The sequence below is a fragment of the Dipodomys ordii genome, unplaced genomic scaffold, assembly GCF_000151885.1.
Source record: "Dipodomys ordii isolate 6190 unplaced genomic scaffold, Dord_2.0 Scaffold23, whole genome shotgun sequence".
In the NCBI taxonomy this organism is placed as follows: domain Eukaryota; kingdom Metazoa; phylum Chordata; class Mammalia; order Rodentia; family Heteromyidae; genus Dipodomys; species Dipodomys ordii.
In genome coordinates this window covers 5,932,409-5,954,969 of record NW_012267239.1, presented here as the reverse complement: position 1 = coordinate 5,954,969, position 22,561 = coordinate 5,932,409, and the positions used below count along the sequence as shown (strand labels likewise).

General features: G+C 54.1%; 1 protein-coding gene across 1 annotated transcript in view; it reads left to right on the top strand.

Moving 5' to 3' along the window:
* The window catches only part of Adrbk2 (adrenergic, beta, receptor kinase 2), a 70,487-nt gene that overhangs the window by 7,693 nt on the left and 40,233 nt on the right, over positions 1–22,561 (top strand). Inside the window, exons 3-13 of the mRNA XM_013014280.1 lie at positions 1,120–1,193; positions 6,565–6,666; positions 8,722–8,796; positions 10,114–10,175; positions 11,186–11,237; positions 12,060–12,151; positions 12,559–12,658; positions 16,116–16,194; positions 17,449–17,579; positions 19,965–20,059; positions 22,448–22,555. Of these exons, the coding sequence (XP_012869734.1) occupies positions 1,120–1,193; positions 6,565–6,666; positions 8,722–8,796; positions 10,114–10,175; positions 11,186–11,237; positions 12,060–12,151; positions 12,559–12,658; positions 16,116–16,194; positions 17,449–17,579; positions 19,965–20,059; positions 22,448–22,555 (970 nt within the window). The remainder of the gene's footprint in view (positions 1–1,119; positions 1,194–6,564; positions 6,667–8,721; positions 8,797–10,113; positions 10,176–11,185; positions 11,238–12,059; positions 12,152–12,558; positions 12,659–16,115; positions 16,195–17,448; positions 17,580–19,964; positions 20,060–22,447; positions 22,556–22,561) is intronic.

Here is a 22,561-nt window from a genome sequence, read left to right as displayed (position 1 = left end):
AGCTTTGAGCAGAGAAGCTCAGGGATGGTGCCCCAGCTAACTCAGCACCCAGACTCAGTTCCAATCCCAGTGCCTGTGTATATGTGTGTGCATGTGCACAGACACAGACACCACAGACACACACACACACAGACACAGACACACAGACACAGACACAGACACACAGACAGACACAGACACACACACACACAGTCACAGGAGCCGCCCACTCCTCTTAGTTGGAAGTCCTCTTCATCAGAGCTGCTGCTTCTTTCGTAGTCTGACCTGGGCATTCTCGTCCACTCCGGCTCCATCTCCCACGCCGGCGATCAGTCTTCAGTTCCCGCCTGTGACTTCTGTTTCCTGGAGATGTCGCTCTGAGCCTGTGGAGGTTCTCGGCCCCCCCCCCCAGCTGGCCCTGTTCAAGGTCCCTCGTTCACACTCATCAGCGCAGGGGGGTTCCACCGGCCCTGGGGGGGTGGGGGGAGGGGGACCCACACCCAGAAGACCAGCCGGAGGAGTCGCATCCTGACAGAAGTGCTAGCCATGGACACGGTCATGGCTCAGCTCACACCGTGGCCTCCCACGGCACACGGTCCTGTGCGGTCAGCAGCCCCGCCTCACGGATTCCCACTCCACGGCAGAGGGGACCCCGATCCACACTGTGTGGCTGGGGTGGGGGACAGAAGAGCGTGGTGGGCGTGGCCCGACCGCTCTGGTCAAGGTGTGTGATGGGGTTGGGTTAGGCAGACAGGGGTGGGGTGGGTAGATCAGCCTTGGAGTGAGGGCTGCTTGGCAAGGCTCCCTCAGGTCTGCACCCATGGCCACGCCCCACACCCTGGGCCTCAGCCCCCCCCACCTCTTTCCTCTGTACTTGTGGGGGCCATGAGGCTCCTCCTCGTGTCTCATTTTCAATGCTGGCGGGAGGGCTGGTGAACAGAGGAGCTGGCGTGGGGGGCTGGGCACAGGGCCTTCCTTCCAGCCACCGTTTGTCTCCTGGAATCCTTCTTTTTGATCTTGCTGTTCCTGTTCTTAAAGGCAGGGAGGAAGGAGAGAGGCCTCTGCTGTTTATTGGAGGACGGTGGAGTTTGCATTCCAAATATCTTCCCCACCCTGAAATCTTCTGTTCTTTCCCTTTAGGTTTCTTGCTATTTAAAGATTTTTGTTTGAGTGGAATTAATGAAGCTGCCCTTCAGGTGAAGTTTTATGAAGAGGTAAGCAACCACTGCTTTATTGATGCTTTTCTTTCCAAAGTACATTGGAGCTGGGCTTTGGAATAGGCAAAGGCCGCCCAAAGCTTACCTGTATTTAGAAATTCATTAAAACCAATTGTCAGGGCAGAAGTCTCATACATAGTTTGTTAGCCATGGGGAAAGCCAGGCATGTCCGCTCATCATCTCCCCTGGGGCTCTGGCATTGGGCAGAAGCCTTAAGGGAGACTTAGAGCAAAATTCACCCCGAGGGGCCTGGAGTCATGGTCTGTCTGTTGTCTGTTGTCTGTGGAGCCAGCTCTGGAAATGGAGCTGTGGCCAGGGCTTTTAAAAGGAGCTGGCTGAGGTGTGCTGGTCCTCCTGGAGGAGCAGGTGGGAGAGATGCACTTAAAGCCAAATATCTGGAAGGCATGTGGAGCTGAGGGGCGGCACTCCTGCTAGAGTGCCTGCCTAGCAAGGACAAGGTCCTGGGTTCAAATCCCAGCACTGCCAAAAATGGATAAATAGGAATACCGTAGCTCGGATATCCTAGCGACTCAGGAGGCTGAGATCTGAGGATCATGGTTCAAAGCCAGCCCGAGCAGAGACGTCTTTTATCAGTGAGACTTTTGTCAGTGAACCACCAGAAAATGGGAAGTGGCGCTATGGCTCAAGTGGTAGAGCACTAGGCTTGAGCTGAAGAGCGCAGGGGCAGCGCCCAGGCCCCGAGTTCAAGTCCCACCACCACCAAAAAAAAAAAAAAGACAGCGTATTGAAATTGGGAACTAAGGAAATGAGGCTCTCCCGTGCGGGGGTGAAGGGGAGGGTAGCAGTCTGAATCTGTGACTGCCAGGAGAGGCCTCGGGTGAGGGCCCGTGCCGGGCTGGATGTGCTTAAGGATCAGGACGCGGAGGAGGTTCGGGTTGACCCTGCGAGCTACTCAGCCCCGTATGGGCATGAAATCATGACTCTGAGGTAACCTCTAAAAGGATAAAGTGTCTGTCTAACAACTTAGGTGAAATGGAGTAAGACCAGATTGGAATAGTCAAGCGAATTTGATGAGAGAAATACAGGGGAGTTAGGATAAGTCACCTGGGAAAGGGGGCCGGGCCAGATGGCGGCCGTGTATCTTGTGACACTTAACGGAAATGGACTACACACCCCAAGTGGAAGATGGAGGTTTGGGCACAGACCGAGAAAAGCCACAGGGGACGTGCCATACAGGCGGACCAGCGCCGCGCCGCCGAGCCCGCGAAGCCACGCCACGCCGACAGCACACTGCACCTGACACACACTCAGGGGTCTGGTGGAGGGAAGGGGTGTCGGACACGTATCTATCGCAGTCCCAAATAGCTGCAAATACCACCACTAAGGATGTAAAGCAAACACCGGCACGTCAAAAAGAAGGACCAGGCCAATTCCTGGGGGAGCTCGCAGACAGACAGACAGACAGACAGACAGACAGACAACTAGTAAGGAAGCAGTGATGGAGGACACCAGGCCCAGCTCACTCCTCGAGCTGCACGCTGAGTGGGATCCAACAGATCCCGTGCCCGTCCCCCAGCTCTCCACGCCGGCGTCATCCAGGGAATCTTCTCCAACTGCAGCGGGACTAATGCCACATTCCATAACAGGATTACCAAGGGGTTGATACTCCTCTCAATACTGACAGCCAAAGGAGAAATGGCAATTAGGAAATATTTGTTAACTAAAATATATGTAAGATGTGACAGATGCTATTATTAGTAACATGGTATGTTTTTATCCTAAAGTCGTTTTATGATAGCGTTTCACTCTGTCATCCAGTATGACCTTTAAACGCTCAATCTCCTGAGTGCTGGTATTACAGGCATGCACCACCATGCCCAGCCACCCCAAAGCATGTAAAATAATCTTTTAAAAAAGCATTGCATAATAAAGACTTGATACTAGAGGGTTTTATTTTTCAAGCTTGACAGTTGAGGAGAAATTCCTTTTGTGACATATTATATCTATCTATCTATATCTATGTCTATATAATGTCTTATTACTCCAGACTTTTAAAAGTTACATAAATATTTCTATGGGGGGCTGGGAAGATGGCTCAGTGGTAGAGCGCGTGCCTTGCATGCCTGAGGCCCTGGGTTCGATTCCTCAGCACCATATAAGCAAAAAGAAAAAAGCCAGAAGTGGCGCTGTGGCTCAAGTGGTAGAGCGCTAGCCTTGAGCTGAAGAGCTGAGGGACAGTGCCCAGGCCCAGAGTTCAAGGCCCATGACCGGACCCCCCCCCAAAAAAAACATCTCTAGGAAGAGGGGTTGAATTACAATGTACATTTCACATCATGTTAAATAGATGAATCCTAACCAGCATTGTATGTGAATAGCAGCGCAATCTCTGCTCTGTTTATTTTTATTTTTTTGATGTACCAGGTCAGCTTGTCAAGCACAGAGCCCTGTCCTATAGTAGATGAGCGCTGAGGGGTTGGGTGGCCATGCAAATGTACTGTGGCAGTCCCCAGGCGTTGGGGAGGGAGGTGGGGACTCATCTAGCTTGTTACCATTTGGTCTACCTGCAGGTGTTTCTATTGTGGTCCCTCCCAGCTCGTTGGGTGCCTCTGGCTTGGCATGTGGAGGCTCTAGCTAATCCGCAACACCCTGGAGTGTGCCCAAACTCCTTGGCACCCTTTTCACTCTTCTTATTTGTGTTTTGTACTGGTCCTGGGGCTTGAACTCAGGGGCCTGGGCATTGTCCCTTAGCTTTTTTTTTTGCTCAAGGCTGGGTGCTCTACCACTTGAACCACAGCGCCATCTTGGCTTTTTTCAGTGGTTCATTGGAGATAAGAGTCTCACCGACTTTCCTATCTAGGCTGGCTTTGAACCATGATCCTCAGATCTCAGCCTCCTGAGTAACTAGGATGAAGGCGTGAGCCACCAGCACCCAGGCTCCCGGATAAAGGAAGACAATGCTGTCACAGACTGAGAAATCCACCCACTCTCAGCACAGCTCTCTGAAGACTCACACAGCCTTCAGATACTGGGGTTCCCAGGGATTCCTCCTTCTCGACCCCTGAGATTGGCTAGTTTGATAGATTCCGCTGTAATTGCTGTTGATCTGCCTCCATACTTGGAAGACCCTGGTTCAGGTGTGCATCACCTGCCGCTCGCGCTGCACCTTCTGTCTGGGCAGCTGGCCAGGCCACCCCTGCTTGGCAGCCGGCCGTGTCCTCCCCCGCCTGCAGTGGCTCCACTTCTGCCGGCCTGTCGGAAGAGGGCTTCTCACCAGTCTCAGCGGGGCAGTTGGTGGCGCTGTGGCTCTGCGCTGATGGCTCCGCAGTCTGCGCTGTGTTCTCCCGGCTCGCCTGGTTCGGGGCTGGTAGTCAGAGAGGGCCTGCCAGGGTGGGGGGCAGTGGGGCCTGACAGAGAGGGCCTGCCAGGGTGGGGGGCAGTGGGGGCTGTCTCACGTGGTGAGCTGGGGCCGTCATTCAGCCAGGCCAGCAGTGTCTTGGGATCTGACCCCTAGGGAGATGGGGAGGACAAATGTCCTGCAGTTGATGGACAGGGCATGGGACATGGAATGGGGTTGAAGAGACGGGGTGGGGCATTCAGCCTTTAAAGCCCGTTGAGACATGAGACAGGCCAGGGGTCAGGTGCGAGGTGCTGGGATTGGTGAGGTTCAGGTGACGGCTCCGTCTGCGCCCTTTCTGGTTCCGGGTCCCGCGCTCTGCCACGTGGTGCAGGGAGGTATTCACACCTCTGGCTCAGACTGTAGAAGGCTGTTTTCCCCGGGTGTGTGGAAGCACTGTGTTAGACGCAATGCATTCCTGCTGCCCCTCTATCGCAGGCAATGCGCTTGTCTTTAAAACTCTCTCCCCAAGTAAGGCTGATTCTTTCTTAAACTCTCTTCCTTTTCTCCCTCCCCCCCTCCTTTCCTCCCCTCTTCCCCATCTCTTCCTTTGTCCCTTCTTCTTGTGCTGGTACTGGAGGTTGAACTCAGGGCCTTGCATTCGCCCTCAGCTTTCTTGCTCCATGGCTGGTGCTCTACCACTTGAGCCACACCTCCAGCCTGACCTGCTCAGGCACTGAGACAACCTACCTGCCAGAATCGTGAGCGCCATCTGCTGTGTGTGGGCCACCGTGAGGATGGTCTATTTCTAACTAGGGGGTGGCGGGCTGCGCGTGCTCTCTTCCACGGTGTCCCAGGGAGTACACAGTGAGTTCTGAGTTACAGACGCAGCTGCTCCGGCCTCTTTCTTCCCCTGAGGAGACATGACTTGGCTGTGGTCCAGGGTGCAGTCTGTGTGGCTCCAGGATCCGTGCTCCTGGGAAACCGGAGTTGTCTGTGTAGTTCAAGGTGACTTCCACAGGACTTTGTTGGAGCACATGGCAGTTTGCTTCGGTTATCGGTCACGGCCCGAAAGCCCTGCCCTCAGTCTCTTCTCCCTGCCCCAACCTGCCCTTCCCTTCTTCATTCTGGCCTTTGGTACTGTAACTATTTCTGTAAGTCAGACACTGGTGGCTCATGCCTGTAAGCCTGACTACTCAGGAGGCCAAGGTCTGGAGGATCATGTTTTGAAACCAGCCTGGCACAGGAGAGTCTACGAGACTCTTTATCTCCAGTTAACTACCAAATTGCTAAGCTTAGAGGTGTGGCTCAAGTGGTAGAACACCAGCCTTGAGCCAGACGTGGAGCAAGAGTTACAAGGCTCTGAGTTCGAAGTTTTCCTGTAAATAAATAGGAACAACTTTTTGGAGGTGTGACTTTCTTCAGATGAGAGCGTTTCCACACACGGCAGACTCGCGCGCGTGTTATTACCTGGCCTAGTCCCAACCCGCCAGGTTTCCTTGCCAGCACAGTGTCTGCAGAACCTTTTCTGTGGATACTTTCCCGTACTGCTAAGAACCCAAGGCTTCTGCCTAGGGTTAGTCCTGAAGAAAAAGAAAAGTACTTGTTTAGCCGATTTTTCAAAATCTCTTTGCAGGAATCCTGACAATATCTATTTTTAAACTTTTCTTGTTGGTTTTGGAACACTGTTGGCAAGTGTCCTTCTTAGAACTGGTGCTGCCGGACTGCAGTGATTGTGCTGGGTGGGAGGATTGGCAGGGACAGCCGGCCCGAGGCGGGCGTATTGTGCTGAGAGATAGTTGTGACCGTGGAAGTGTTTGTTTCTTGATGGTACGCGTTCTTCTGTGGAGGCAGCGTGGCTTGGCCCCTAGGAACAGCTCCTGTGACATCTCTGAGCAGACGTCAGTGCTTCCAACTCCATTGCTGTGATAATCGGGAGCTGTCGCCGCCCTCGGCCCAGGCATGGTTGGCTCGATCGCCCAGGGGGGTGGCTCCCGCGGGGTTGGCGGGGTCCCCAAATCAAGCAGGTTTCTAGACGCACTGACCGACCCGTGACACCTCTTACCAATCTAGATCAAAGAGTACGAAAAGCTCCACAACGAGGAAGAGCGCCTGTGCAGAAGCCGGCAGATCTACGACGCGTTCATCATGAAGGAGCTCCTGTCTTCCTCCCACGTGGGTAACCCCCCCTCCCCGCCCCCCCCCGCTTCCCTTCTGGCGTAAGCAGGGCCACTCCCAGAGCTCCTGGGTGAAACAGGACACTAGGCAGGTAGGAAGCATCTCAGAATGCACAGCGAGGTCAGGGCCAGGTTCCTCTGCTCTTTGCGTTTGTCTCCCGTAGAGTCCAGGTTGTCCCAGAACTATAGATCCTCTTGCCTCCGTCCTTTAAGTGCTGGGATTGCAGGCACACACTACCAAGCTCAACAGATTCTTCTGTTGTATAAATCTGCACCCTCCCCCCGCCCCATATGATACAGATGATACAGTTTCTCTCCTGTCAAGCTCAATTATTACGTTGCCTGAGGCTGATACTTACATTGCAAAAAAATCCATAATGTAACATAATATCAGTTGAAGAAAAAAGTCTCAATCGAAGACTTTGTGAATTAGGTAGTTAGGATTATTAGTTATTAACATTATTGTTGTTTTTTGATGCTAGAGGTCAAACCCAGAGCCATTTCTGTGCTTTTGGGCAAGTGCGCTACTGATCAGACCTCCCAGCCTGAGTTACCATGTTAAATTAGCTCTACTTTAACAATTTGGCTGGGCCAGTGGCCTAGCCCAAGTGCTAGAGCACCTGCCTGGCTAGTCCAAGGCCCTGAGTTCAAGCCCCAGTGCCAAGAAAATTTGTAAATGTTTTCTTTGAATTATTAGGAAGATTATAATTATGTCAGTTTTGTTCGTGATAAGTTAAAGAATGGTTGAAATCACTGTTCTTATAAATTAGAAAATGTCAGCCATTAAGAAAAAAATGAGGGTTCTAGGTGGTGTAGATTGGCTCCTTGTGGAGAGCCAGGCCCCTGCCACAGAGCCACGCCCCAGTACCGAGCCACGCCCACAGCCAGCCACATTCCTGTAGCAGAGCTACAGCTCTCCCGCAAGCCACGCCCACAAGGCCCCGCCCTCACCCAGGCCACACCCCCAAGTCAGCCTGCTTCCAGAGCCCATGACTCCTCGCTGACAGTCTCACCTCCCCTGTCCAGTGCGCCTGCCACATGTGGCTGGTGGGATTTAAGTTAATTAAGATGAGGTGGATCCCAAGCTTCCCCTACGCTCTCCTGCCCACAGGCCTGCAGCACTCTGGGCAGTGGCACTGGTGCCCATTTGGGCCCCTGGATGGCCCTGGTTGGGGACATGCTGTCCCATCGGGCCTGGGACCTGGGTGCCTCTGAGTTCCTGGGCCAGCCCGGGTCGCTTCCTTCTCCTCTCTCAGGGAAAGACACTCGGAGCCGGCACCGCCCTGCTGCCCTCTGCCTCACTCTTCTCTCCCCCGGGTCGGCCTGGGCCCCCAGACGGTGCCCACAGGAGCCTCTGCCAGTGTGGCCTTCCATTTCTGTGCAGTGTGCCTGCTCTAGTGGCACAATGTGGGGTTTTAAGCCATCTCTCTTCATGCACGTTATTACGAAAGACACGATTTGCTGGGTGTAGTGTCTCACGCCTGCAATCCTAGCTACTCAGGAGGCTAAGGTCCTAAGGGCTGAGTTTTCAGCCAACCTGGGCAGAGAAGTCTGTGAGACTTCATCTCCAAAACAACCATCACAAACCAAGCTGGAGGCATTGTTCAAATGGTAGAGCACCAGCCAAGCAAGCAGGTGCAAGATCCTGAATTCAAGCCCTAGTACCAACAAAAAAGAAAGCAGGCAAGCAAGAAAGAGGTGGTGTGTGTGTGTGTGTGTAGGGGTGGGGAAGACATGTCTTACAGTTCTGGGGATACAATTGAAGTGACAGGAAGCCCCATTCTGTTTGCCCTACCACCCTGTTCACGGGCTGTGTGAGACTCCTCAACCAAGCCCCTGTGGCCCAGTCCCAAGGCCCAGATTCCTAGATTAATTTCTCTAAGAGGAAGCTTACATGTTTTGGAATCTGTTACCTGGTTGGAACAGAGCACTGAGATGGTAGAGCTCCAGCCTTGAGCAAAAAGCTGAAAGGCAGCGCCCAGGCCCAGTGTCCGTGATACGTTGCTGTATTTTGTCATAAGCTGTGCTTATGTCTTCATTTTTTTTCCCTCAGCAATTCTCAAAGGAAGCAGTAGAACATGTCCAAACCCATCTGTCCAGGAGAGAAGCATCAGAAACCCTTTTCCAGGTAAGAAGGAAGTCCTTTGAAGTAAATGGACCTGACTTGCCCAGGAGCTGGGCCTGCTGACAGTTAGTGTGTGAGCTTGCAGACGTTCCTGGGAAAGGCCCTGGAGCTTTCTGGAAGCACTGTGTGGTAGAAAGCCCCAAGATAAGATGTCAGAAAATAAGGCTTTCTTCATGGGCTCTTTTTTTCTTTTTAGGACCTGCGTGCTACCCCTTAGTGTTTATGATCAAGGCTGGGTCTTAACCACTTGAGCCACAGCTCCACTTGGAGCTTTAGGCTGGCTAATTGGATATGGGAATCTCACAGGACTTTCTGCTGGGCTGGCTTTGATCTTTGGTCTTTTTCTTGGTGGTACTGATGTTAGGACATAGGAGCTCACATAGGCTAGGTAGGTAGGTGCACCGCCATGCTAGCCACGCCCCAGCCCTGTTTGGATTGAGTTGTTCTTCACATAAGGTCTTGTCGATATTGCTTGGGTTAGCCTGGAATGGAGATCCTTCTGCCTGCCCCACACTCTTCCTCCTGGCTCTCTTGAGCCCAACGGTTCTGAGAGGCACAAACGCAGCCCGATGGTGGCTGATGGAAACCTAGCAGCACCACTGAGGCCTTAAGACCCGTGCCAATCACAGGGAGTCTGGATGGGTTCCAAGGTAGGCTGCTCAGCTCACGGTGCCCAGGGCCAAAATGGAGACGTGGGGCCCCTTTCTCAACAGTGAGCGAGACATCCAAGGTGCCAGGTGCTGGGGGCTCTCACCTGTCATCTTAGCTACTGAGGAGGCTGAGATCTGAGGATCGCAGTTCAAAGCCAGCCCAGTCAGGAAAGTCTGTGAGACTCTTAATCTCCAATTAACCACTAAAAGCCAGATAGAGCTGTGGCTCACGAGATAGAGCACCAGCCTTGAGCAAAAAAGCCCAGGCCCAGAATTCGCGCCCCAGGATGGGCGCGCGCGCACACACACACACACGCGCACACACACACGCACACACACACACCAGGCACACACACACCAGGCACACACACACACACACCAGGCACACACACACACACACACCAGGCACACACACACACCAGGCACACACACACACACACACACACACCCCAGGCTAGCCCTGGTCATTCAGCCGAGAGCTGTGGCAGGCAGCAGGGCTCAGGCTAGCCTGTCTTGGTGGAGGAGGAGGGGCGGGAGCGTGGGGTGCTGGGCTCACCCCGGCCCCCCCAGGCCCCCAGTTTGTGTGTTAACTGTAGCACGCCCTGTTTGTGTGTTTGCTGTGGCACACTCCTGTTTGCACAGCGTTGGGTTTCTTTTCCATCCCTCCCAGCCATACATAGAAGAAATCCGCGAGAGTCTTCGAGGCAACATTTTTCAAAAGTTCATGGAAAGGTAAGTGCGTCTGTGTAACGTTGTGGCGTGTGTGGTTGTGTGTCATTTTACCTGTTATGAGCTATCCTTCAAGTGTGCAGGTTTATTCATTCAACAGATAGCCACAGCCCTGGCCTAGGCTATGGTTTAGACTCTAACCTCCATGTTACATCATTTCGATTTTGTATGGCTTGACCTTGATCTCCAGTTCTCTCACCTGAAATAGTCTGAGATTTTTTTTTCCCCTTGTGCTAGAACCAGAGCTTGGACTTTTCACTCGAAGCTGGCACTCTACCACTTGAGCTCCCTGCCCCCCGCCTTTTACAATTTAAATGCCAATGCATTTTCAAATTAGGGAAGAAACTCAGGTCTGCTTATGTGTTTGGGTTCTCAGAAGTTCAGGCGCTAGGGCTGGGAAGGTGGCTCAGTGGTAGAGCGCTTGCCTTGCATGCCTGAGGCCCTGAGTTCGATTCCTCAGCACCACATAAGCCAAAAGAAAAAAGCCGGAAGTGGCGCTGTGGCTCAAGTGGTAGAGCGCTAGCCTTAAGCAAAAGAGCTCAGGGACAGCACCCAGTTCAAACCCCATGACTGACAAAGATAAATAATAAATAAATAAAATGTACTGTGAGAGACACAGTGTCCTGATGTCTTCACCTACACACAAGACGGCAGATAGACTTTCCCACTAACAGCCGCCTAGTGGCTCCCAGGGCGGCGCGGGTTACACGGGATGCATTACTGAGATGATGTAGTGTCCTGCGCCGTCTCACCATGGACGTGGCTGATTCTGATTTAAATAAAAGTCAGCATAGCAGGTGACAATGGAAAGAGAGACTCGAGACCTTTCATTTGAACCTTCAAATAAAGCCAGGAATGCAGAGGAAACCTTTGTAACAGTGTGGACAAAATCCTCCCATATTGGAGAGCAAACATGAGTCAGTCACACTGGGCTCGTTTGTAAGAATGTTCTAGAAGTCTACTGAACTCAGCATATAACTCTTCAGTAATTTCATACTTCTGTTCTCTTTTAGTGACAAATTCACTAGATTTTGTCAGTGGAAAAACATAGAATTAAATATTCATGTGAGTATATTTTTTTCTATTCTTTCCCTACCTCCTTTCTTCCTTCCTTCCTTCCTCTCTTTCCCCCCTCTCTTTCTTTTAGATAAAATCTCCCCCTGGCTTAACCTCATGAGGAAATACTTGCTTCTGGAACATTGGCTCCAAGGGTACATGCCTAAACAGCCATCCTTTCTGCGCATGAAAAGCTCACCCATCCGTACTTACTGATGAGCCATTGCAGTTTTAATTCTTTTTTCATGTTTGCCTAAGAATGTGCTTATTTATGTCAGGAAGGATATTTTGAGCTATGAATGATCGATCCTCTCACCAAAATTAATATAACTGCCATATGTCCTGGTCCTGCTATTGTAGTATTCAAAGTTGAGAATATTAATAAAAATAAGGGCACGGTTTAGTAGAACAAGGTGTCCTCTTTCTGATTATCTTGAGCATGATGAAAATAATATACAGGCCAGGTGCTGGTGGCTCAAACCTGTCATCCTAGCTACTCAGGAGGCTAAGGCCTGAGGATCCTGATTCAAAGCCAACCGGGCAGGAGAGTCCATGAAACTCATCTCCAATGAATCACCAGAAAACTGGAGGTGGAGCTATAGTTCAAAGTGGTAGAAGGCTAGCCTTGAGTGAAAGAGCTCAGGGATAGCACCCAGGCCCTGAGTTCAAGACCCATGACCGACTAAATAAATAAATAGTAATCTACCACCCCCCATTGATGGATGCACCAGCTTTGAACAGCCTCTGAGGGCGGGGCTTAGTGTCCTCACCTGACCCACTGAGGGCGGGGCTTAGCATCCTCACCTGACTTCCTGTGGCTCTGACCTGCAGCTGACGATGAACGACTTCAGTGTCCACAGGATCATTGGGCGAGGCGGATTTGGGGAAGTGTATGGCTGCCGGAAAGCAGACACCGGAAAGATGTAAGCTTCCTGCCCACATCTGCTTCCCAGAGCTAGTAAGGCCAGCTCACATCCCCATCCGGGGACAATCCCTTAGAGAACTAACTGGCCCAGCCTGCGGGCTCACCCCTGAAGTGACTTCCCACACCTGTAATCCCAGGTACTCAGGAGGCTGAGAGCTGAGGATGAGGTTCAAAGTCAGCCTGGGCAGGAAAAGTCCACGGGACTCTTGTTAGCAATTAAAAATACAAAAAGAGCTGGAAATGGAGCTATGGCTCAGGTTGTAGTGTGCTAGCCTCGCATACATAAGTGTCCAGCAGGTCCAGCTGTTGACTCTGTGCTCATGGTGGACAGAAGCCGGGCTTCAGTGTTTTGCTACCCCTGGGCCCTGGGCTACCCGAGTTTGGCCCTCATATTTGTGGCTGCAGGTATGCAATGAAATGCTTGGATAAGAAGAGACTCAAGATGAAGCAGGGAGAGACGCTGGCCTTGAACGAAAGGATCATGCTGTCCCTGGTCAGCACTGGGGTAAGTGCCCGTTTCCCTCGCGTCTTCCTATGGGAAATGACGTGAGTCTGGCAGCCCCCCCTCCCATCTCCCCCACCATCCTTCTGTATAAGTGCCAAAAGGTCAGGACCTTACCATCCAAGAAGCAAAGAATTGCCTGGCTATAGCAGAGAATGAATCCAGGACAGAGTTACGCTAACCTCAGGAAGGAAGGGGCTCCAGAACCTTCTCTAGAAAAATCCAGACTGGCCCCCTCTGAGCTGTCCTTCCCTGGCTTGACCCCATCAGCTTTCCGTCCGGGTGATTGACTACATGCTCTCCGCACTCCTGGCCAGCACCCCTCCCTCCCTTGACACGATCCTTAGGATTTCATCACAGTCGAGCTTTTTTGGGGTGTGTGTGTGTGTGTGTGTGTGTGTGTGTGTGTGTGTGTGTGTGTGTGTGTGTGTCCTGGGGCTTGAAGCCAGGGCCTGGGTGATATGCTGAGCTTTTTTGTTTAAGGCTGGTGCTCTACCACTTAAGCCACAGCTTCACTTCCGGCTTTTTGCTAGCTAATTGGAGAGAAGAGTCTCCCTCGGACTTTCCTGCCTGGGCTGGCTTTGAACTGTGATCCTCAGGTCTCAGGCTCCTAAATAGGTAGGATGACAGATGGAAGCTGCCATCGAGAGGCTGGAAGAATCCCACTTTGGATAGACTGGGGTGAGGAGGCACTGTGGAGGTTTTCTTGCCCTGGTCTCGGGGTGCCCTGGCCTGGGCGCCTTCCTTACCATCGCCCTGGAGGTAAACTGGCCACATGTTTTGCCATTTACCCAATCTGTGAGCAAGGAAAATTGGGCTCCTGCCAATAATTAATGATGCACCTCTGCCTTCTGCATTTGACATTAAGAAGCCTCCTATATAAAGGCCCTTTGTGTGCCGCCCTGCGGCCTGTGAGCCGCTTGGGGTCGCTGTGGGCCCGGGGCCGGAGGGGGGGCGGGGGGGGGGGGAAGTAAGTTTCAAACATGCTCATGCTGGATGATTATAAGAAGTGATTTAAGCCTTCGTTTTTTTATGAGCCCCTATCATCTGAAGAAAGCCTGCAGGAGAAAAGTTTTGATGTTGGAGAAGTAGAAGGACATTTGCAGATGGGATTTTAATGTTTGCTTTATCCGGGCAGCGAGGGAGCGCCCTAAGAACCCTCAGATCCACCGCTGGTCAGATCTTGGGGGTGCCAGAGGCCGCCGCTCTGAAGCAGCCTGAAGGAAGTGCGTTTTTATTGGAATATCAGCCCCCCTCCCCGGGTGCTCTGTGTGTAGCATGTGTGCCTGTGCATGAGCATGAGTTCTGGCAGAGCTGTCTATGACAGATCAAAGGCTCACTGCTTCCGACCCGCCACTTGAGCCACGACTCCAGCCTTGCAGTTTTTTGGGTGGTTAATTATAGAGTCTCACAACATTTCCTGCCCAGGCTGGCTTTGAACTGTGATCCTCCAGATCTCAGCCTGCTGAGTAGCTGGGATTTCAGGCGTGCCTGGATTCCCACTTCCTCCCTTTCCTCACTTTTCTGACACGGTGTCCACCTCTGACTCTGACATTTCCTAGGTAGCAGGCTTGCCGCGTGCCATTCGCTGTGTTCAGAAATCCCCGCTGCCCCGCCGAGGCGCTTGTCCCCCCAGGGGTGGGGCTTGTCTTGGCCACGCCCTTCTCTGCTCTTCCCTCTAGATGCAAGCGTGTGGGTCCCCCTGGGGTGAACGAGGCAGCCCCCCTCAGAAGCCTGCAGGTCCCCCAGAAGGATTTTTCTTTTTCTCCTCCTTTTCCTTTTTTTTTAGGTGCAAGACTGGGACTTGAACTCAGTATCTGGCGTTTTTGCTCCTTGGCAGGTGCCTCCTGAGCCCTGCCTCCTGAGGCCTGCCTCCTGAGCCCTGCCTCCTGAGGCCTGCCTCCTGAGCCCTGCCTCCTGAGGCCTGCCTCCTGAGCCCTGCCTCCTGAGCCCTGCCTCCTGAGCCTTACCTCCTGAGCCCTGCCTCCTGAGCCCTGCCTCCTGAGCCCTGCCTCCTGAGGCTTTTAGGAGAAGGTGGATGGGCAGCGCTGTCTCTGTTTAAGACACCTCAGAACCAGGAAACGCTGTCTCTTCAGAACTGTTAGGAAAGTGGTGGGCACTAAATGCCTCCACTCAATGCATTCTGGAGTTTCCTCGCAAACCTCTGGGACACAGAAATGTGTCGGGTCTACATCCCCAGGCCACACTTAAGCCACACTGCCAGTTCCTTTTTGCCTTGGTTATTAGTGTTATTTTGCCAGCCCTGGGGCTTGAACCCCAGGGCTGGGGCCCTGAGCCTCTGTGCTCAAGGCTAGCGCTCTGCCAGCTGAGCCCAGCACCACTTCCAGCCTTTTCTAAGTAACCTATTGGAGGTGAGAGTCTCACACACTCTCCTGCCTGGGCTGGTTATTTTTGTCTCAGGTCTTCATGGTCCTCCCTTGCCTGCTTCCCCATGTCACTTGGGATACGGGCGTGTGCCACCATGCCCAGCCATTGGGCAAGATGGGGTCTCTCGGTTCACACGCTGCCAGTCCTCCTCTTGCTGTTTCTCTGCCTCCCCGTAGCCAGGATTACAGGCGTGAGCCATGCCACCTGCCCCACAAACACGGTTCATTTCATTATAGTCCAGGTTATCAGCACTTCTATAATCCGTGTGCTGTGTGGCCTGGCTCAGGAGTCTGCCTGCTCTGTGAGCTTGGAGCTGTCCTCGAGTTTTCGCTGTTCCCCCCTTCATGCTGGGGAGACCCCAGGGTGGTGATTTTGGTGTGCGGTGTGAGGTGGGGTCAGGTTCGCAGTTTACAGCCCAGCTCGGGTGCCGTCACTCTGAGGGTCTAGCTCAGACTCTGCCTTCTGTGGCAGTGGTCTGTCCGTCTGGCCACGCTGTCTGGGTTACCGTCGCTGTGTGATGAGTGGCAGGCTTGCCTCCGTGCGGCCTGGCTGCTTCTCCAGCTCAGCTGGCTTTTGCCTGTCTGTTTCATTTCCATGGAGCTGCGTGGGACCCACACACTCATTAGTGGGGAGTTGGAGGTCTGTTTCCCGTTGACCCCCCCCCACACCCCAACTGTGCTCTATTTTTCCTTTCTGCTTTCAGAAGCTTAATTTAACTCAATTTTCTCCTTCGTGCGTGCAGACAATAACGTGACGCCCTTCCCTCCAGTGGAGGGCTGCTTCCGCCCTCAGAGCCAGGGACGGATGGGGACGTGGAGGCCCGGAGCCTGGCCCCGCAGAAGGGCGTGGGGCGGTGCCAGGCTCTTCCAGGGACGGGGTTGTGGTGCCCGCTGATGACCAGGGCCTTCCTGTCATTGCTCCGGCCACTCCGTCTGAGCCACGGCCACACCAGTCCACTGTGCCTTCTGCCATCTCCCCACGGGGGCCCAGAGTCCGTAGCCTGGGATCTGATGATGGATGTACTTTCCAGAACCTTCTTTAGTCACAAACTCGTGTCCCCCCTCCCCTCCAGGACTGTCCATTCATCGTTTGTATGACCTATGCCTTCCACACTCCGGACAAACTCTGCTTCATCCTGGACCTGATGAACGGTAGGTCCCCGGCCACAGCCCGGTGCCCTGTTTGAGCTCCTGCCTGCCCAGCCGGGGCACTGGGGGTCTTCCCACAGTCAGATCCCCTGAACGCAGAGGAAGCCTTTGGCCTTCCTTCCTTCCCGGCACGTCCCCAGCTCTGGCCGCCCCCTGTGCCCGCCCGTCTCTCCTTAGGAAGCTGGGAGCTGCTAGAAAAGAATTGTCCTGAAATCAGTGCTGGCAGAGGGTTTGGATTTTCTGGGCTGCAGCTGCTCTGGGGTTTTAGTCAGCTGATGCCCCCATCCTCCATCTTGGGTGGCCAAGAACAGCCCGGTGTTTAGAAGCTGACTCTGAAGAGGAGACTTTGAGCCAAGGATGGGTGTCAGCCCAGCCCTCTGCAGCTTCTACGTCAGTGGATGCCGCTTGTCCCCTAAAACACACACTCAGCCACAAACGTTGCTAATAAGAGGAAGGGAGATGGGGTGGATTCAAGGGATTTTTAGTAAGAAGGCTGAAATTTAAAGGGCTGATAGTTCAGCCCTTCAGATGTCTAGGTTTTTGTTTTCTTTTGAAGTTTTTTAGTTTTATGAACTTTTGAGTGTTTGGAATAAAATCAGAAACACGAAGGAATAAAATAGAAACACAGAGGAATTTCATAGGTATGGCACTCGTGTACACATGGTGGTCAGAAAAGGCAGCGCTGATGGAGGGTGAAGGGGCAGCCCTTTTGGCATGATGAGGTCCTTCCTGTGTTGTTCTGATGGCATTGGTGCCACTAGACATGCGGGGAGGAAAGGCTCTGAAATCAGACGCACACACTTTCGTAAATCACTGCGGACGCCCCCTGTGGTTTATGAGAGTGGTTCTTTACCCTGTGGGCAACATCTTCTGTCCCTGTAACTCGAGGGCACATGACCGCTTCCTATTTCCAACACTGCGGATGTGGAGAGACTTTTGCTGGGGACCCTCGGATCCTCACCCCCTGGGTTTCACGGGTCAGTACTGCGCCAGCCGTCCCTCTGTATGGCCGTGCTTTAGTTCAGCTGTGTCCGCAGAGGCAGTGGCTGAGTCAGCCAGGATCTGAGTGACGGAAGCAGGTTATCTGTCCCCTCACATGCCTTCCGTCAAAGCCATGGGCACCAAAGACAGGCAGCTGGGGGGCGGGGGGCGGGCGCCTCGTGATCTCCCCCCTGCGCCCTGCCCTGCGCGACTGACCGCCCCCTTCATGTCCCTTGATTCCGGTGCCCTGGTTTAACGGGGTCTTGCTGGTTGCAGGGGGGGACCTGCACTACCACCTGTCCCAGCACGGGGTGTTCTCCGAGAAGGAGATGCGCTTTTACGCCATGGAGATCATCCTGGGGCTGGAGCACATGCACAGCTGCTTCGTCGTCTACAGAGACCTGAAGGTGAGGACGGGGCTGTGCCCACCCCCTCCCCCCGCATCCCTCTCCTCCTTTCCTTGTAGTCTGGACACGCACCCTCCGTCCATGTGCGCTCTCTCCCAGGCCTGGCTGTGCCGGGGCTGAGCCCGCAGCCACCTCTGTTGCCAAGGAAACCATGTGCCCGCCCTGCCTGACAGAACCTATCCTAAGTCAACACCTCGACATAATTCGTGAATGAAGAGCAAGTCAGGCAGTTTGGGGCTGCTGTCCGTGTCACACCTCAGTGCAGTGTAGCAGATGTTCATTCACTGAGCAATCCGTTTGGCCACAGGGCTGGAAATGGCACACACGGCAGGGAGCATGTCTCTTAGGGGCTGGGAGCTGGTGTGGGAGGCCACGGGGCGTCCAGTGGAGCCTGCCCGTGGCCCCAGGCTGCGCCCGCACAGCCTCCACGACCTTTAGATCCTGCCCAGCCCCTAATCCCCAGGACTTCAGAAATAAAGAGACGGAGCGGCTGTGAGCATCCGTCCAGGCCCTGAGCTCTGCCCCCTGTCCCCCACGGGGAGGTGGCCGAGTCCATCCGTCCACAGTGATGCTCACTGAGGTGTGACCCTGCAGGCAAAGGCCGGGACCTCACCACATTTCAGACAGGCCTGTGCAAATGCACGTGTGTGGAAGAATCGTTAGCTGCACAAGGGTGGCTCACACCTGCCCTCTTAGCTACTCGGGAGGCTGAGACCTGGAGGGTGGAAGTTCGGGCTCATCCTGGGCAGAAAAGTCTTTGAGACGCCCATCTCCAGTTGACCAGCGAAATGCTGCGCTGGAGGCATGGCTGAAGTGGTAGAGCACCTGCCAAGCACACAAGCTGAGTGAGTTTGAGGTCCTGAGTTGAAGCCTCAGTCCTGAGGACACTTGATTGAGTTGGGATTCTTTGGAGGAGGGGAAGAGGCCGCGTTTACTGCTGGTCTCAGCCTCATCCTTGAATGCAGCCAACCCCAACTGCAGATCACATTCACCCTGAGGAGCTCAAAATCCAAAATGCTGGGGACACTGTGTTTTGAGCAATTTTTTTCTTTCACAAATGACTACAAATCTTTGAGCCTTCCACAGGGTTAAGGAATTATGCCTCAGGTTTTCATGCCAGCCCCCAGAAAACAAAACATTTCATTTTTAAGAAAATGAAATTAGAAATAGTTAAGCAACTGGTTGACATTTGATTTCCTTATGTGGGTCTCACAGGAGAAGCAAACCCACGCAGAAGACCCACGGACTGCCGTTGGGGTGCATCTTAATTCAAATCATCACCGCTTTCTAATCATCTTTATGCTGCTGTATTTTTGTTTTCGGAGCTACTTAGTAACAATTGGATTACCTCATTTCTATTCAAACTTAATTCCAGCCACTCATGACGGCTCATCGCTCTGAGTTTTAATAGCACACCATTAATTTTATTTCAGGGGAAAAACAATAGTTGTTCTTTAGCATAAAAAAATATTCAGGTGGCGGTAATTCAGTGTATACCGGGGAAGAGCGTGGTCGCCCTTCGGTGTTCTGACCAGATCTAACCTGAGTAGGTACACTTCGTCAGAGGCATGGCCGGCACCCTCCCCGGCCGCTCGTTAGGGTTCCGGGCTGTGCTGGCCCAGGGCACTGGGATGACGTTTTCCGGGCTGGGTGGGCTCTGTGGATGCGGCTCGCCTCCTCTCTGAGGTCAGCGCCTGTCCATCCTCACAGGATCCTTCAGTGCCCTCATTCCCTGAAGTCCTGGGTGGGGGGGGAGGGAAGGGAGAGAGGGGTGAAGGGAAGGAAGAAGCAAGGAAGCATGGGGGGGGGGGGGAGCCACAAAGTGGGTGGCCCTGCTCTGTGTTGCTGAGAGACCCTGTCCTGGACATGCTGGGGTTCTTGGTACAGTAACAAGAAACTTACTTTGCGGCCAGGTACCGCTGGCTCATGCCTGCATCCTAGCTACTCAAGAGGCTGAGATTTGAGGATCACAGTTCAGAGCCAGCCTGGGCAGGAAAGTCTGTGAGACTCTGATCTCCAACAAACCACCAGAAAGCTGGAAGTGGAGCTGTCGCTCAGAGTGGTCGAGCACTAGTCTTGAGAGAAAAAGCTAAGGCATAGCACCCGGCCCTGGGTTCAAGTCCTAGTACTGGCACAGAGAGGGAGAGAGACAGAGACAGAGAGATGAGAGGGAGATGCCGAGGGCTGGGCCTGGCGCTCCTAGCTGGCCATGTGTGAGGAGTAGATTGCTTCGCCTGCTCCGTGCCCTGCCTGCTGCCCTGCCCTGCTGGACCCTGTGGAATTGTGACTCAGGAACGAGCCACGGGGAGGCCCCCAGTGCGCCCCGTTGGGAGCCGTCCGAGCCCCAGCCTGGGGGTCTCAGCCTCGCGTGGCATTTCCTTCCAGCCTGCCAACATCCTCCTGGACGAGCACGGGCACGTGAGGATCTCCGACCTCGGCCTGGCCTGTGACTTCTCCAAGAAGAAGCCGCACGCAAGCGTGTAAGTGACGCACCCGTGTTCACGCAAGCGTGTAAGTGACGCACCCGTGTTCACGCAAGCGTGTGACGCACCCGTGTTCACGCAAGCGTGTGACGCACCCCGTGTTCACGCAAGCGTGTAAGTGATGCACCCCGAGTTCACATAAGCGTGTGACACGCCCCGTGTTCACGCGCCTCTGCCGCCGCTCACTGGCCAGCCCGGCCCCCGTGCTGTCCCCAGCCCTGGTTCCAAGCCCGTGGTGATGTCAGCCAAGGGTCCGGCATCCCCCGGTGGAGACGGAGCCCATCCCCCACCCCCCTCCCCCCCCAGGTACCTGAACCCGCTCTGGGGCCACACTTGTGTTGGAAAGAGACCCAGGCGACCACTTTGGCCCTCAGTCTCCTCTTCTCGATCTGTGTGCCCGGGAGGCAGGCAGGCAGCAGCGCAGCGCGACCGCTTTCCTTCTCCAGCCTTTTCCCCAAGCTCCTCCCTACCCTGGGAAGCCAGGATTACTGTTATTAAAGAAGCCGATCATCTTCACGTTCTCCAGGCTCTTATAGGGTTCATGTTGGGGAGCCCAGAGAGGTGACGCTGTGGCCCCCAGCTAGAAGCACCTGCCCCAGGCCCCCCACCCTGGTGGTGAGCGTCACAGCCTGCAGGGCTCTGCGGCTCTCTGGGCCGTGGAGAGAAGCCCACGCATGGCCTGTGCCACACTCCACATGACTTTCACTGTGTCTTTGTCACCCTGTCGTTCTGAGCATGGAATCTTTAGGAAAAAATGCAGTTTTCTTCCTGGATGTTGGTGGCTCATGCCACGATCCTAGCTACTTGGGAAGCTAAAATCTGAGGATCACAGTTCAAAGCCAGCTGGTGCATGAAAGTCTGAGACTCTTATCTCCCATGAACCACCAAGAAACCAGACATGGAGCTGTGGCTCATGGTTGAGTGCCCAGCCTTGAGCAAAAAAGTCTAAGGTACAGCGCCCAGGCCCTGAGTTCAAGCCCCAGTACTGGCATGCCTGGGCACACGTATGTGCATCACCGTCATCAGTTTTCTTGACCCTTTGGAAGGAATATTTGCCCCGTGCTGCTGGTGTTAAGGAGGCTCCCAGAGGCCCAGTCCATGGACTTGGGTAGGAAACAAACCCTAGATCCTCCTCTGTCTGCAGGGACCTGGTCGTGCGGGGCCCGGCCCTTCTGTCCACTGCCAGGGGCCACACCGCTTCAGAGTTGCTTTTGAAAGCGGCGATCTGGTGGTCCAGTGGTCTGGCGTGAGCAGGCCTGGGCTTCGGCTCAGCTCCCCCAAGTGCTGGGTTCCCAGGTCTGTGCTGTGGTGAGGAAGGTTCCAGCATTTTCCAGTGCTTTGCAAGGACTGAGCCTCAGGCTGCGAAAGCCTCTTGCAGCCAGTCCCGCAGACCAGGTGAAGGGCGTCCTCTGAATTCTTAGCTCCACTGCCCTTTGGCTGGCCAGTTCCTTCAGTGCACGCAGTCACCACGGAATAGGGATACAAGAACCGGTAAGGTTGATTTTCTGGAAGAATGAACGTTCAAACCTGGGGTTATTAATTTGCTTGTGGGGCCTGGCTTTGAGTAGGACTCATTGGGAGCCGCTCTGCCTGTTTGAACCTCCTCCGTGAAGGGACTGGACAGGGAAGAAGGTCCCTGTGTTTAAATGATGGGCCTGAGGCGGCTACTTGGATGAATACATCATGAAGTGCTACTTTTTTAAGTGGAACAGACATTTTGGGGCCAAAACACAGGCTTTGGAGCCAACAGACCCAGGTTTGAGTTTCTCCTTGAAGATGTGTCCTCTCCTATGGACACGCCCTGGCTCACAGCTGTAATCCCAGTTATTCAGGAGGCTGAGACCTGAGGATCACAGTTCAAAGCCAGCCTGGGCATCTTGGAGAGTTCCCTGAGCAACTCTGCACTTGGTGTTGGGTCGTTGTGTTCAGCTCGGCACGTGGCCAGGACTGTTGGCCAGAAAGAGCCAGAGGTCACCTCCCAGGTGTTTTCCCAGTATGTTTCGACTTCCTGCAAACGTCATCATCTTGTTTGCTCCCCTTTGGATCCTTGAAGCTTGAGCCACTTTCCAGGCTGACCTGGAGGCTCCTGTCCCTGGGGGCTCTGCTCCCACTTTCTCTGGGACCCCTGAACCCCAGCACCTGCTCAGGTCCAGCACGGGCCGCTGGGCCGCCGCTGGAGTGGGCCAGCCCTGGTCTGATCAGGTCTCGGGCCCGGGCCCAGTGGTGGCAGTCAGTGGTCTGCTCCTTCCCACTCGCCCAGGCATGGCTGCCTGGGACCCCAAGGGCAGAGGGCAGCTGGCGTGGCCTTCCTGATGGGGAAGGTGGCTTCCCACGGCTCCCAGGAGGGCCGCCCTTGTACCCACCCTGCCTCCCTTCCCTCCCCAGGGGCACCCACGGGTACATGGCCCCCGAGGTGTTGCAGAGGGGCACGTCCTACGACAGCAGCGCCGACTGGTTCTCCCTGGGCTGCATGCTCTTCAAACTCGTGCGAGGGTGAGT